General features: G+C 46.3%; 1 protein-coding gene across 4 annotated transcripts in view; it reads left to right on the top strand.

Annotated features, from left to right (window-relative positions):
* The window catches only part of LOC137543642 (class I histocompatibility antigen, F10 alpha chain-like), a 194,681-nt gene that overhangs the window by 36,190 nt on the left and 141,622 nt on the right, over nucleotides 1–16,869 (top strand). For 3 of the 4 annotated variants that reach the window (XM_068264765.1, XM_068264762.1, XM_068264763.1), the window contains exons 4-5: nucleotides 67–342; nucleotides 9,449–9,508. In XM_068264765.1, the coding sequence (XP_068120866.1) occupies nucleotides 67–342; nucleotides 9,449–9,508 (336 nt within the window). The remainder of the gene's footprint in view (nucleotides 1–66; nucleotides 343–9,448; nucleotides 9,509–16,869) is intronic. The other variant, XM_068264764.1, reaches the window with a different exon arrangement.

Here is a 16,869-nt window from a genome sequence, read left to right as displayed (position 1 = left end):
CAGAGCACACACAGCGCCCCCTTCTGTTCCCCCAGCAGATCCTCACTGTGTTCTCTCTCCTGTCAGTGCGGCCAGAGGTGAAGGTGTGGGGCCGTCAGCAGTCAGACGGGGTGACAAGACTTCAGTGTCTGGCGTACGGGTTTCACCCCCGAGCTGTGGATGTGAAGTGGGTGAGGAATGGAGAGGACCATATTCCTTCAGATGAAGCCAGTCCCATCCTCCCCCATCCTGACGGCACCTATCAGACCAGAGTCAGTGTGGAAGTGCCAACAAGGGAGGGCGACAATTACTCCTGCCATGTGGAGCACAGCAGCTTGAATGAGACTCTCTCTGTCCCATGGGGTGAGTAATATGAGGAGACAACAGCTTACTGTAAATGTAGATTTTGTGAATTGTTGTGTCATACTTGTTGCATCCAATAGTCCCTGAGGCATGATCATTGAAACTGGTCTTATTTACAGGATTCAACAGCTCTCTTCTCGTAAGGCCGGTTTCACATCGGCAACCAGCACTTTCATTATAGTGTGATTAGAGTATTTCATCGCACCGCAAAAAACAAGCTTCGTAGATACCCGTGTTAACCTCCGTGGCAGTAACCCCGAGTCAGGATCAGAGTGGAAACAAGAAGCCAGGATGGTAATCCCGAACCTGACTTGGGGTAGCCCCGGGAGGCTTGTGTAGAGCTTTAAAAGGATCTAAGCAGCTCCTGGCTTCAAATAGCTGAAAGGGCAGTGGGGAAGACTCATGGCCCATACTCACGGGCTACAATTGTTGCTAGCCGCTAGCACACGGGAGCGTGTGCGCGACAGACCGGCGACAACTCGTCGCCGGGTCCCTCCGCATACACACTGCGGAAGAGGGATTAGTGGTATGACGGAAGCTGTCACCAACGTTCCTCACCCCCGCCGGAAGCTCCGTGTGATGCCTATAAGTTGCTGTCGCTAGTCCGCATACACACACGGACTAGTGACAGTTGCGGCGAGGTTGCGGCGGCAACTGTCGCCAGGCGATTGACCGCGCCAATCGCCTGGCGACAGCAGCGATGAGGGACGGTTCGGGGTGCGCGCGCCATACTCACGGGCGACCTGTCGCCGCAACACGCGCGTGCCACGTGGTTGCGGCGACAATTGTAGCCCGTGAGTATGAGTATAGGGTTTCTTTGTGGTCAATTAAGTCTAATTAGGTGATTTCTTATCTGCCTTCCATCATCTGTTGCTCCTCAGTCTGCAAGTCCTTGCACAGACCAAAGAGATAGAAGGATACTGCCTATTTTAACCCTTAAATGTAAAAAGATGAGGTAAAATGAAAGATGATGATAATAAACCACATTTTTTGAATGCATTTTTAATTTGCTATAGAGCTGCCTTGGGAGTTAAAACTGATGCTCGGTTCACTTTAAGCACAGCGGGCATTTCAACTTGCCATCCCCCCGTGATCTAGGCGCCGGCAGCCATTCTCCTTCCGATCCTCGGAGGCTCTGGATCCCTATGGCAAGATCAGTCTCTGTCATCATGACGACAGACGGCGATCTTACTACAGGGTTACAGCGCCACCTAGAGGATTGCAAACAATATCCAAGGGACTCAAAATAGCAGTAAGGGTAATACAATGCTTCAAACAATATAACACACTACTATGCACCTGACCCCTAATAAGTCAGATGTATGCAATGGTGGTGTGGTCTTCGCTGACCATCACACTACCACCACCATATTTTACTGTTGGTATGATGTTCTTTTGCTGAAATGCAGTGTTGCTTCTATGCCAGATGTAACAGGACAGGCACCTTCCAAAAAGTTCAACTTTTGTCTCGTCGGTCCACAAGGTATTTTCCCAAAAGTCTTGGCAATCATTGAAATGTTTTTTAGCAAAATTGAGACGAGCCTTTGTTCTTTTTGCTTAAAAGTGGTTTGCGCCTTGGATATCTGCCATCCAGGCCGTTTTTGCCCAGTCTCTTTCTTATGGTGGAGTCGTGAACACTGACCTTAATTGCAGTAGGAGAACAGAGGCGCCAGCAGGATAAAAGTGGATAAAAACTTTAAAATTTGCTTGGAGGAAGTGGTGGACTTACCTCCATAAAGCAGACACGAAAGACTGTCTTTATAATAGTAATCACATTTATTATATGGTACCCCAAAAGTGCAACGCGTTTCGCAACACCTCACCTGCGAATCCAAATTCGTCATCTATCTCATTTCATGCCCTTGCCGTCTCCAGTACGTGGGGAGAACTACACAGTTGGCCCGCAGCAGAATCGGGCAACACAAAAGAAACATCACCAATAAATTCCCCCTTCACAGCGTTTCACGGCACTTTTGCACCCACCATGACAATAACCCTCAATTACTTCAGCATTATACTACTTGACTCTATTGATGCTAGTTTACCAAATGCGTTCGAACAACTTAAAAAACATGAAATGTACTGGATACAAACTCTAAGAACCCTCATACCTGAAGGTCTGAACGAAGTTTTGGAAAAAATCTACTAAAACACTAACTATTCCGTTTTTCTTTTATCTCTGGCCGCTCTCTTTTATCCTTTTATGTGTAATATTTTTAGTACTCCTATTTTTAGTACTTTTATTATTTATACTTGTATTTTTCATTTTTAATATAGCAACGTTCATCTTTACAACAATACCTCAGGCTAGATCATTATTTCTACATAGCTTTATATTTACACATCTGTATATTCACATTATTTATATCAATAATTAGAATTGTTCATGTTTTATACATCTTTATTTGTCTTGTTTTAACTTTGTCTTCTTCCTCCTTTTTATCTCATTGTTTTTACCATAATTTTTTTTTTTGCCTTTCTGTATCAACACCAGCTATAATTTTGTTACATTACATTTGCGTTGCCAAATGTATTAATTTAATTCCTGCCATAATTAATATTATGTTCATGTATTATTTTCTTATTAACTATCCCCTGGCCGGGATTCGAACCCTGGTCTCCCATGTCAAAGGCAGTGCCCTTAACCAGTACTCTATTTAGCTAGTACTGTACTCAGCTGCACATTTGGTAACCATGATACCTGTATCCACCCCCCCCCCCCCCCCCCAACTACCCAACACACTGAACACAGGTGGTGAGAGCCCATTGGCTACTCGCAAGCCCGCCCTAACCCCGCCCACCCTTCCCAAAAACCCAATTCACTGAACACAGATGGCGAGAACCCATTGGCTGCTCGCACACTCACCCTAACCCCGCCCACCTAACACTTCCCACACATCTAATTGGCCCTTTTAGCAAGTACCTGTGTATATATAAGGAGTTGAGTGTCCTCACCACTCCACTGAGGCGCTACACCTGCTACTGCTGGAATTCTGGTGAGTTCTTTATGTTATTTTATTTGCACACTTTACCTTATATTTCTGGCCCCCTGTTCTCTTCTCAATGCTCTATTACCCATTACACTTGCTGACACATACCCTTTTTCATTACCAATACCACTCATTGCAAATCTGTGTAAAAAATACCCCATAGCCCATCACTATCACGAGCACCATAGCCTCTACCGCCTATTGTTTACTTGTACACCCAACTTTTTATGCTATTTCCACAAAGCAATTTTACATATGGTATGCTTTATGGCATGTAATATATTAATATGCATCTTGTAACTGCAGAATTCACTATAGCATAATGTACTGTCTCTTGTCTACAGTTTTGTCCCCACTTTATTGCCTGATGAAGCGGGCTCGGCCTGCGAAACGCGTTGCACTTTTGGGGTACCATATAATAAATGTGATTACTATTATAAAGACAGTCTTTCGTGTCTGCTTTATGGAGGTAAGTCCACCACTTCCTCCAAGCAAATTTTAAAGTTTTTATCCACTTTTATCCTGCTGGCGCCTCTGTTCTCCTACTGCTATACCGTGTCCACCCCTGGTGGAGGGGTGATCTACCCCTTTTTCTCATCTACAGAGAGCGACTTCTTAATCCTGAGTGAGGACAGGTCTAATCTCCTCACCTGCTTATACAGTGGTTGCCTGTGTGGTAACCCACGTTTGTGAGTATCTTCTTCTCACTGATTTGCCTTACTTCATTTATGTTTTGACATACTACACTATATTGGGCTCTCGGTTTCTCTATATTTTAACTGACCTTAATTGAGGCAAGTGAGGCCTGCAGTTCTTTAGATGTTGTCCTGGGGTCTTTTGTGGCCTCTCGGATGAGTTTTCTCTGCGCTCTTGGGGTAATTTTGGTCGGCCGGCCACTCCTGGGAAGGTACATCACTGTTCCATGTTTTTGCCATTTGTGGATAATGGCTCTAACTGTGGTTCGCTGGAGTCCCAAAGCTTTAGAAATAGCTTTATAACCTTTACCAGACTTATAGATCTCAATTACAGTACTTTTGTTCTCATTTGTTCCTGAATTTCTTTGGATCCTGGCATGATGTCTAGCTTTTGAGGTGCTTTTGGTCTACTTCTCTGTGTCAGATAGCTCCCATTTAAGTGATTTCTTGATTGAAACAGGTGTGGCAGTAATCAGGCCTCGGGGTGACTACAGAAATTTAACTCAGGTGTGATAAACCACAGTTAAGTTATTTTTTAACAAGGGGGGAAATCACTTTTTCACACAGGGCCATGTAGATTTGGAGTTTTTTTTCCTCACTAAATAATAAAAACCATCATTTAAAACTGCATTTTTTGTTCAATTATGTTATCTTTGACTAATAGTTAATAGTAGGGGGCAAATAGTTTTTCACACCACTGTAGCAAGTAATTTCCTGCAGTGCACATAGCGAACTAACCCTAGGTAGGGCAAGATGGGACACAACCGATCGTTGCCCTGTCAGTTGGTTGCATACATAAGGTGTGTCTATAAAGGTAAAGGCGTATATATACAGTGTATAAATAAAGATGATTCAGGGCTCGTTTCCACTGTAGCGGTGCGGAATCGCCTGGATTCCACCGCTGAAGAAATCGCATGCGGCTGCGTTTCCGCATGCAGATTTACCCGCGATTTCGCATGCGATTTCGCATGGCAAGGAGCCATGCGAATTTAACCATGTCACTGCCTGTGTTAAGTTCCATTGGCTTTCATGCGAAATCGCAGGGAAATCCCCATGACAAAGCCGCATGCGATTTCCCTATTGAATACATTAGCGGCGATTCGCCCGCATTCCTGCCGCAAGCGAATCTGCACGACCCTGTCGTGCAGATTTTCCCCGCACCGAAAAACGCCGCCGCACACGTGGAAACAGCCCCATCCACTAACATTAAGTATGCGAATCCGCATGCAGTGCCCGCATGCGGATTCGCTATAGTGGAAACGAGCCCTCAGTGATTACTGCCAGATGCCATATAAGCTGTGTCCCACTACTAGAAGTGCTGAAAATGTTGCAATCTAAATGCTGGTAAAGAGTAGCAATAGAGAGGGATGCTGCTATATTATAACGCCACCTTAGTGAACTCTACATGAAGAGCTTTGTCAGGAGTGCAAATAAAAAGTGAACAGAATATATACATATCCTTTCAAACACAATTGCTATTCAACAGCATATCAGCCCACCTTCTATATGCAACCATCCAACAGGGCAACAATTGGTTGTGCCCCAACTTGCCCTTCCTAGGGTTAGTTTGCTGATGTGTGCAGTGCGGGAAATTTTTGTTGTAACCAGTGGTTTAGGGATCACCACACCGTAGCTCGTATGATGCATTTTATGATTTATGGTGAATTTTTGCTACACCTTGGCTCAAACTGACAATGTTTTAAACAGAAACATGGTCTGTGGCCCGCTCCTCTGGTCAGGTAGGCAGTGTACTGTCCTTCTTTTAATGCTTAAAATGATGGACCTTTGAAGCTCTCAAGGACCTCATAAAATGGCAAGGAGGGCCGCATTCAGCCCGTGGGCATTGAGTTTGACACCTGTGCTTTAGACTGTGAGGAGTCAAAGTGCCCATATTATAGATTCACCTGGACTCACACATGGGCATTTGGGCAATATAATTGCCCCCTCTCCAGCTACGTTGGACAATCTCAATGCCCATGAAGGTGGTACCTGTAACCTAAGAGTTGTGAAACAGCTTATAGAATTGAGCTGAAGGGTGGTTTTCACAGCCTCCCCTGATATTATTGAAATGTTCCCCAATTATTTCTTTTAGTGTCCTCTTGGTACACTCTATATATTGCTTGGAACTTAGACATGTAATACAATAATGCACTTCATGTGGTTGAAGTGATGAGAGAATCTTATTACTAAAATCATTGACTGTTGACAGACCTTCTCTGGTTCTTCTTCAGCTCATTGTAAAAGTGGATTTAATTTTCTTGCACCGACCACATCCGTAAAAGCCCCCCATGTCCTGATTCAGCCAGCTGCATAGGCTCGGCGTAGAGAACCTGGGGGGGGGGGGGGGGGTCGCACAGTGGGAGCTAGTCCCAGAATGAAGTTTATCCTCACATAATAAATACCAGTCTTTCTGAAGAGATTTCTTAATTTGGTATGCCTGGAACCTGCACCATACTATGAAGAGTAAAGGATGCTTGTTCTCAATCTAACAGCTGAGCCCTCTCCAAGGTTTTCACCTGTTTACTAGTGTTTGGAGAATATCCAGTGCATACCCTTTTTCCTCCAGCCTTTGTGTAAGCACCTCTGCTTCATTATCATATTGGTTGATCTATGACAGATTTTGCTTCTAATTGAGAATTATATTAGCATACTAGCTGATTGCCGGCGTTGCCCGGGTATGTATCTGGCTAATGTTGGCTCCGCCCGCCTTTTCTAACCTTGACGCACAGTTACTCAATGACCAAGATTGTAGGCTCTGCAGTCTTTGGCATCAATAATTTGCATTGAAATAAACAAAAAAAATTGATTATCTGTTTGTGGCTCCGCCCCGTTTTTGAATTTGAACCCCAGCCACCCGATGACCAACTGCACCAGGTTTGAGGTCTGTGCCATTAACAGTGTAAGAAGGGCAACAATTAAATATTCCCCTCGAAAAGTAATAGGTGAAGTTTTATTCACTTTTTTAGGCTCCACCCACTTTTCTGAATATTAATCCCAGTCACCCAGTGACCAACTGTGCAAAGTTTAAGAACCCTGCCATTAACAGTGTAAGAATAGCTGCAGTTTATATTTTCCCAGTGAAATTTGTATTTGTCTCCAGCCACTGATTACCTGGCGTTGTCCGTGTATGTATTTGACTGGTTTTGGCTCCGCCCACTTTTTCTAACCCTAACGCACAAACATTCAATGACCAAGTTTGTGAGCTTTGGGGTAATTTGTATATTCCCATAGAAATTAAACAAATCAGATTGGCTGATTGTGGCTGCACCCCTCTCCAGCATTTGAACCCCAGTCACCCAATGACCAGCTATAGCAGGTTTGAGGCATCTACTATTACCAGTGTAAAAATGGCAGCAATTTAAATATTCCCCTTGAAAATCAACAGGTGAATATTGATTGGCTATTATAGGCTCTACCCACTTCCCTGAGTATTAATTTCAGTCACCCAGTGACCATCTGAGCAAAGTTTAAGATCCCTGCCATTAACAGTGAAGAAGGGCTGCAATTTACATTTTCCCAGGTAATGACCCTGCCATTAACAGTGCAAGAATGGCTGCGGTTTATATTTTCCCAGTGAACTTGTTTTGGGCTCCGCCCACTTTTTGTAACCTGGACACAGTCACTAAATGACCATGTTTGTGAGCTTTGGGGTCCTTGGCATCAATAATTTGTATTTTTCAGTGAGCCAAGTGTGGGGACTCTGGCTTGATTATTGTCAGAATGGCAGCATTTTAAAAGTTTTTTTCCATTTACATGAATGGGTGAAATCTGATTTGCTGTTTGTAGCTCTGCCCAGGTGTACAGGGGGGTCGCGAGACCCCCAGAGCATATCATCCCAGGTAGTAAGGGTATACCAAGTTTCGTTCAAATCGGTCAAGGTGTTTTCACGTTAACGCGGCACACACACACTCACACTCACACTCACACTCACACTCACACTCACACTCTCACTCTCACTCACACTCTCACACACACTCTCACACACACTCTCACACACACTCTCACACACACTCTCACACACACTCTCACACACACTCTCACACACACTCTCACACACACTCTCACACACACTCTCACACACACTCACACACACTCTCACACACACACTCACACACACTCACACACACTCACACACACTCACACACACTCACACACACACTCTCACAGTCACTGGTAGGTGAGGGCTCTAGGCTCTATAGGAAAGGGTCTTACCTGGTTGTCGAGGCTGGAGAAACCTATATAGGTTTTCCAGCTGTCACGCTTGTGTCCCTCTTATGCCGGGGACCTGGCTTGTACAGGTATCCTTTGCTTTTTTTCCTCCCTTCTGTCTCCATATCCAGCACTGTACTATACAGGTAGCAGCACCTGTGATACAAGGTTACCCACAGATCACTCTCTGATAATAAACTCTACTACCAGAACCCAGAGCTGGGACAAGGTCCTTCAGCACCCAAGGCTGAGATGCCAAAGTGTGCCCCTCCATCCCTCCCACCCTAGCTATCACACACTGATTGCTATTAGACTAAGAGGCGCCCCAGGGCCCCCAACCACCCCAATACCTTAATCTCTAGTTATCTGGCTGCAGTCACTGCCATGTATCCCCTGTAAATCCTATTCCCCCTCTGAGCCATAGCAACCCAGAGGGAGAGGTAATTCTGGGTCCGGCACTCGAATAACACTGTAAATCCTACTGCACTGCTAAAGACGTCATGACATTATGTCTATGGTGGCACCAGATCAGTGAGCACTCACCCAAATGGTCTGCTTTATCGTTTGCAAGTTCTATCTCCCTTGTACATATTTGGAGTGTTTGTAGCGCACAGAAGCAGTTGACAGCTGTTTTTGGTGAAACCATGCCTCCTCAGGGCAAAGAACAGAAAGGGTGGCTTCCATGCAAATGTCATGCAAGCTGTATGCAGTTTGGAATTCAGGCAACAAAATGCACTTTCTGATGAAATGTGGGTGGTTCCCTTTTTTTCAGGGTACTTAAGGCGGTAAGAGAGCCTGATAGATGTATATACCCTGAAAGAAAGTGAGCCACCCACATTTCAGCAGAAAGTGCATTTTGTTGGCTGAATTCCAAACTGCATACAGTTTGTGTTACATTTGCATGCAAGCCACCTTTTGTGTTCTTATAGGTGGAACCGTGGAAGGGGTAATGTGTTGCCTAAAGGAGAGGGAGAAACATAGATTTAGTGCACCAGGCGTTATGTTGTTGCAACAATGTAGCGTTAGTCGAACATCAGTCCCCCTGCATGGGACAAGAGCCATTGTCAGCATGGGACATTAAAGGTACCAGGATACCATGAAGACCAATGCAACTGTGACAAACACAATGGGATAGCTGGTATGTAGGATAGTGTTTTGTCTGCAAAGTGAATTTACGTGAAATATAAATGAGCTTTTTGTTGTATGTTTCAGAAATGAATAGTGAAGTGGAGCAGCCAAAACTTCTGCCAGGAATGAAGAAATTGGATGAAGGTATGCAAATTATTTTCAAAATGATTGACGAATTTCATGCACTTGGGCAAAAATCCATGACTTTCCGAGGGGAGGCAGAGCTTTGGGCTGTAGCTCTGCCTCCAGTCCAATCAATCTGCTCTGATAGCCGCCTCTCCCCGCCCCTCTCAGTGAAAGAAGACAGAGGGGCGGGGAGAGGCGGCGATCAGCGCAGATTGACGGGAGCAGAGACAGAGCTACAGCCCAAAGCTCTGCCTCAACCCGAAAGCGATCCCCAAATCTTCCCCCAGGGATTTTGGGGGGATTAAGTGAGTTCATCTGCGGGGATGCGGCATTTCAGGTGGGACATTCATGCTAAAGAAGGCTCTGAAGTAAAAACTGGGTTTTTTTGAGGCTTCAGTGTCTCTTTATATTAGGACAAGTCAATATTACATAACACAACATCTGTTTTTGACTATGAGAACAATACAGCTCCTCTCTGCCAAGCTCTCCGCTGGCTTATAGTTACTCAGCAGTTCCAGTTCAAACTCTAACCTTTGTAGAAAGCTCTTCACAACCTTTCTCCTTCATACAGCTCTTCACTAATTTCCATTTGCCACACTAATATTAGTCTATGTTCTGCACACAACCTTCTATCCTTCACTGCAATCCCCTCCTTACATTCAAGAAGTTTTAAAGAGAGTCTGAAGCGAGAATAAATCTCGCTTCAGACCTCAGAGTTAGCAGGGGCATGTGTGCCCCTGCTAAACCGCCGCTATCCCGCGGCTTAACGGGGGTCCCTTCACCCCCAAATCCCCTCCGTAATGCGGGGGGGCACTTCCTGGTTGGGGCAGGGCTAACCGCCGCAGTCCTGCCCCACGCGCGTCTGTCAGCGCGTATCTCCGCCTCTCCCCCGCCCCTCTCAGTCTTCCTTCACTGAGAGGGGCGGGGGAGAGGCGGTGATGCGCCGCTGACAGACACGACTGGAGGCAGGGCTGCAGCCATTAGCTCTGCCTCCAGGAGCGACCAAGTCTGCGATGAAGTGTCGCAGTGGGGGGTTTGGGGGTGAAGGGACCCCCGTTTAGCGGCGCTATAGCGGCGGTTTAGCAGGGGCACACGTGCCCCTGCTAACTATGAGCTCTGAAGCGAGATTTATTCTCGCTTCAGAGTCTCTTTAAATCAGGATGTTACCATTTATTATTATTACTTTTTTATGCCGGGATCTATACTTGCGTCATATGTCTAGTGGTCCCCTCCTTCTTCTTACATTCATGTACACAGGACTTCTCACAAGCTTTTCCCTCCCTCTAGAATTACTTCCCACATCATAGTCACTAATTCTAACTTTTGAAGGCACTCTTAGGGCTGGTGCACACCAGAGCAGTTCTGGAGCGTTTTTTATAACGCTTGCAGGGGGAAAACTGCTTGGCTAATGAAAGTGAATGGGATGGTGCACACCCGAGCGGATCGTTTCCTCCACAAACGCAAACTTGGGGGCTGCAGTATTTTTTCGATTTCTGAGGCGTTTCTGTCTCAATCTTAAAGTTTAGGAAAGTGGAAAACCTCTCTGAAAAACGCTAGATCAGAGCGGTTTTCCAGGCGTTTTTGTTACAGTAGCTGTTCAGTAACAACTTTACTGTAACAATATATGAAATCTGCCACACAAAAACACTCCAAAAACCGCTAGCCATGTTTAGAAAACCTCTCTAAACATGCCAAGAATTGTTCTGAAAATCTGCTTCAAAAACCTCTAGCGTTTTGCGGATCTTCTAGAGGTGTTTGGTGTGCACTGGACCTTAAAGTGAATGGGAACCCCTTTAAAAAATGAACCAGATACTTACCTATGGAGAGGGAAGGCTCTGGGTCCTATAGAGCGTTCTTGCTCCACTCACGGATCTCTTGTTCCAGCGCTGGCTCCCCTGGTAGCAGTACTCAACCAAATTGGTCAAATACAGTCCTGCTTCCTGCCGCTCTCTCGTGCTCACGCAGGCGCAGTACAGAGCTGCCCGTCTTCAGGAGCACTTGGCCCCCGAAGACATCTGAAGCCTCCTCTGGCAGGTGATTCAAACGGGGGAGCCTGTGCTGCAACGAGGGGACCATGAGAGGAGTGGGAAGGCTCTATAGGACCCAAACCCTTCCCTCTCCTTAGTCAAGTATCCAGTTCATTTTTTTTCAAATTCCTATTAGCTTTAAATTCCACTTCTTCAAATAATAGTATATTTTTTCTTCAGCCACTGGCCAAGCTTGATGTCCCATGTTTAGCTTACCCTCTATCTCATCTTGTGTTTCCTCCACTAGCTTTTTGGATCATAAACTTATTTTATTGTAGCTGGTGTATGTGTAATGTGTTGTCACCTTATAAATAACAGAACTGTTGGAATAAATCTCATTAAAATCAACTGTGCTGTTGTTTTTGTTGTTGTTGTTGTTTGTTTTTTTTGGGTTTTTTTTGCATAATTTATTTTTGGGTCATATGTCTAGTGGTTTCCCTCCCTCTCCCATACAGTGTACCTGGTGTCTAGTGGTCCCTCCCTCCCATAGCATGTTTCCCTGGTGTGTAGTGGTTGCCCACCTTTCCTGTCCCCTTGCAGAGTACTGGCAGTGGAGGTGATAAAAAAGCATCTGCACCAGGTCTCTGTGACTTCCTCTGTGTTGAATTCAGCCTCCAGTGCTTGTAGCAAGCAAACACTAGAGGTTGAGTCCAACACCAGGTACACTGTATGGGGGAGGGAGGGTCACTAGACACCAGGGAACTATATAAGGGCCCATATGAAATTCACTTTTTCTCCTGAGTTTTCTCCTTGGTGATATTTCACAACTTGTCATAAAATGTATTTTGTACCATCCACCAGCAAGCAAGAAAATACTCAAAATACTTCTGATAGTACTTATTCAACAACTTTTGGGTACTTTTTCAATTGTAAAATGCTTAAAAGTTATTTTAAAGAGAATATGACAATTATCTTCTAGGCGATAACTCAGGAGAAAAAGTTAATTGCATTTGGGTACAGGTACGCTGTATGGGGGAGGGGAGGAGGACCACTAGACACCAGGAAACTATATATGATATGAAAGGGAAGACCACTATATGCCAGGTACACTGTATGGGGGAGGGAGGGAGGACCACTAGACACCAGGGAACTATATATGATATGAAAGGGAAGACCACTATACGCCAGGTACACTTTATGGGGGAGGGAGGGAGGACTACTAGACACCAGGTATGGAGGACCATACCTGCAATTAACTTTTTCAACTCCGTTTTCTCCTAGGAGATACATTTGCATCTCCTATTTTATTGGCAAGTTTGAAAGTATCACTTAGGAGAAAACTCATGAGAAAGATGTAATTGCATAAGGGCCCAGGTACGTTGTATGGAGGAGAGAGGGCCCTCTTGACACCAGGTAGGCTTTAGAGGGAGGGTGGAACACTAGACACTGGGTACGCTGTGTCAGGGAGGGAGGGGGGACCACTGGACACCAGAGAATGCTGTACGGAGAGGAGGGAACTACTAGACCACCAGAGAAGCAATATAGCTATGATAAATGTAGAGGCCTAGATTTGTACCCTATGTTAATAGTCGAGTCAAACAATGTTTCTAGTGTCTGTAGGGAAAAAAAAAAGATCCTTGGTTGATTTTTGAGTATATATGGTGGTTTCTCATGGATCCAGCCGGCATATGTGGGATAGAAAAAACGGAGAGGGGAACATAGGGTGTAACGTAGGAACTACTTCACCCGCAGTGTAAAACCGCACACTACCAAGAAAAGTGAATAGGCCCCAAACGCACCAGGACTGCCACCAACTCTCCCTATGAATTGGCTGCTCACCCTCAGTCTTCTTGCTAGTAAGCACAATCACTGGCAGCCATTGCCATCAAACATAAGATCCTAGAGTCAGAGTCAGTGTAAAAGGTAACATAGCGTAATCCCGTTTATTACAAATTAAAACCTGCTACAAAATTCTGCTTACAGTGTAAATTCTTTAAACATGGCGTATCACATTAAAATACTGCACCGCAACATCAGCGTGTCCGCCGGCCGGGTGTAGTGAAGAGCCTCGTTTCCTAAGCGTCTGTGCGTACGTCCAAGCTCCGTCCTGCGCGTTTCATCACAGGGCGTGACTCATAATTTGGCTAGCAAGGAAATATTTGAATATCTGTCCTCCAATTGGCTCAGATACATGGTGCGCAGCTATTAAAATAACTCCCTGTCTGCATGTGTCAGTCATACAACAGTACATTATGTAATCTTTCTGTCTGCAAGTGCACCAATAAGCAAGCGTGACTAATATACAAACAGATTAAAGGACTACAAGTTCATGCATCATTTTTTCATTGCAAAAAAATACAATTATTTACAAAATAGATATAAAAATCAAAAGTAATAATTACCTCCTTTTATTTAAAGGACACCCAAGGTGAAAACAAACGAATAAAAAACGATTGTATCTCTCATCCTTCTCCTTAAAAGGACTTTTGAGACAGCCCACCGTTTTAGTTTATGTTTAAATCTACTTTTTAAGTTTTTACTGTTTTATTGCTTTTGCTCTGTAATGAACAGCGGAGATGCCGCTGCGTGGTCTAGTGACAGGGCGGCTATCTCCGCGTTCAGACCGGCGGTTTCCGCGCAGCGACACGCGTCTGGCTTGGCTGGACCTTCTAGTTCACACAGATGGAGAGCTACGCGTGTGCGCGCCAGGCGACATGACATTTACACCAGCAGAAGGGAAATCAGCTGATCAGGCCGATCAGCTGATCCCAGCTGGACTCTGGATTGGCTGAGTGGCTCGGGCGGAGCTGCACAGCACTGCAAGTATATATAGATCTTGCTTGCCAGTTGCTGGTTGTCTGCCGTTGCGAATACTTACGTGTGAGCACTCAGACCTCAGTCAGATCTAGTGTTGGGCGAACAGTGTTCGCCACTGTTCGGGTTCTGCAGAACATCACCCTGTTCGGGTGATGTTCGAGTTCGACCGAACACCTGATGGTGTTCGGCTAAACCATTCGGCCATATGGCCGAACTAAGAGCGCATGGCCGAACGTTCGGCTAGCGCTGTGATTGGCCGAACGGGTCACGTGGTTCGGACCCGAACGCGCTCTGATTGGCCGAACGGGTCACGTGGTTCGGGTAAATAAATACCCAATCCACGTCATTTCTCCGCCATTTGTCTGTGGGTTTAGCTTTGGGTAGGCAGGCAGGGTAGTTCTCTCTCCAGCCAGGCTAGCCAGGGTCCCCCCAGTCATTGTGTCGCTGCTGGGAACAGTAGTACACCGCTCACCCACACTATATAGCATTGTGTTTACTGCCACTCTGTGTACACCGCTCACCCACCACTGTATAGCATTGTGTTTACTGCCACTCTGTGTCTCTGCTGGGAACAGTAGTACACCGCTCACCCGCCACTGTATAGCATTGTGCTCTGTGTCGCTGCTGGGAATAGTAGTACACCGCTCACCCACCACTGTATAGCATTGCGCTCTGTGTCGCTGCTGGGAATAGTAGTACACCGCTCACCCACCACTGTATAGCATTGTGCTCTGTGTCGCTGCTGGGAACAGTAGTACACCGCTCACCCACCACTGTATAGCATTGTGCTCTGTGTCGCTGCTGGGAACAGTAGTACACTGCTCACCCACCACTGTATAGCATTGTGCTCTGTGTCGCTGCTGGGAACAGTAGTACACCGCTCACCCACCACTGTATAGCATTGTGCTCTGTGTCGCTGCTGGGAACAGTAGTACACCGCTCACCCACCACTGTATAGCATTGTGCTCTGTGTCGCTGCTGGGAATAGTAGTACACCGCTCACCCACCACTGTATAGCATTGTGCTCTGTGTCGCTGCTGGGAACAGTAGTACACCGCTCACCCACCACTGTATAGCATTGTGCTCTGTGTCGCTGCTGGGAACAGTAGTACACTGCTCACCCACCACTGTATAGCATTGTGCTCTGTGTCGCTGCTGGGAACAGTAGTACACCGCTCACCCACCACTGTATAGCATTGTGCTCTGTGTCGCTGCTGGGAACAGTAGTACACCGCTCACCCACCACTGTATAGCATTGTGCTCTGTGTCGCTGCTGGGAATAGTAGTACACCGCTCACCCACCACTGTATAGCATTGTGCTCTGTGTCGCTGCTGGGAACAGTAGTACACCGCTCACCCACCACTGTATAGCATTGTGCTCTGTGTCGCTGCTGGGAACAGTAGTACACCGCTCACCCACCACTGTATAGCATTGTGCTCTGTGTCGCTGCTGGGAATAGTAGTACACCGCTCACCCACCACTGTATAGCATTGTGCTCTGTGTCGCTGCTGGGAATAGTAGTACACCGCTCACCCACCACTGTATAGCATTGTGCTCTGTGTCGCTGCTGGGAATAGTAGTACACCGCTCACCCACCACTATATAGCATTTCTGTACTGCCACTGTACTGCTGCCAGTCAGCGTGTACTTTAAGGATAAGTGAAATGAAGAAGAAATCCTGTGAAAGAGGGAGGGGCAAGGGAAGAGGTGTTTCCCCTGACGGTTCACGTACAGGCCACAGTGGAGCACCGAAGAAAACCCACTCAATACCGCCCATGTTGTCCAGGAAATCAACCCTCACAAATCCAAAAGAACAGGACCAGATAATTAATTGGATGACCTCTCAAGCGTCCAGCAGTGGGTTAAGCAGCACCAGCACATCACGCACGATGTCCGAGTCCTCAGCCAGTTACAAGGAGCCAGTGGGCACAAAGCTGACACAACCGGCAGCGACACCACGCACACAACTGCCAAATAACCAGTCCGAAGAATTTCCTCAGGACACAATGGGGTATTCGCAGGAGCTATTCCCAGCCCAACAAACTTCCACCTTTCAAAGGTCAATGGAACAGCCAGAAATGTTGTGCCCGGATTCACAACCATTTACTGTGGGAAATGCACCGCGCACTGAAATGCAAGGCGAGTCCGAGGACTTTGAAACCCAAATCCCAGAGCAAGTTGGGCAGGAGGGGTTTCAATTGCAGGAGGTCGGCCGAGAAGATCTGGAAGACAACATTGGAGTGAGCTGCGCAGAGGTTGTTCTGGGGAGCTCTACTCCACGGCGGCAGCCCACAATCACATATGACGAGCTTGAGGAGATGGAAGAGGAGGGTTTGGACAATGTGGACACAGACCCAGATTTTGTATGTGAAGGAGAACATCGCCGTCGTAGCAGCACAGATGAGTCTGTTGAAGAACCCACTGCTGCACGAGTTCGCCTTGTGCCACAAGGTAGGCGGCGCGAAATTTCAGGCACCACAAGCGTGGAAGTTCAAGTGAGACGCAAAAGGGGTGCAAACAGAAATCGCCAGCAAGGCAGGTGCTCCAAAGTCTGGGCTTTCTTTGAAGACTGCAGTGAGGAAGGTACCATGGTG

Source organism: Hyperolius riggenbachi, unplaced genomic scaffold (assembly GCF_040937935.1).
Source record: "Hyperolius riggenbachi isolate aHypRig1 unplaced genomic scaffold, aHypRig1.pri scaffold_138, whole genome shotgun sequence".
NCBI classification, from domain to species: domain Eukaryota; kingdom Metazoa; phylum Chordata; class Amphibia; order Anura; family Hyperoliidae; genus Hyperolius; species Hyperolius riggenbachi.
Note: the sequence above shows the minus strand (reverse complement) of the source record. Positions and strands in the feature narration are given on the sequence as shown.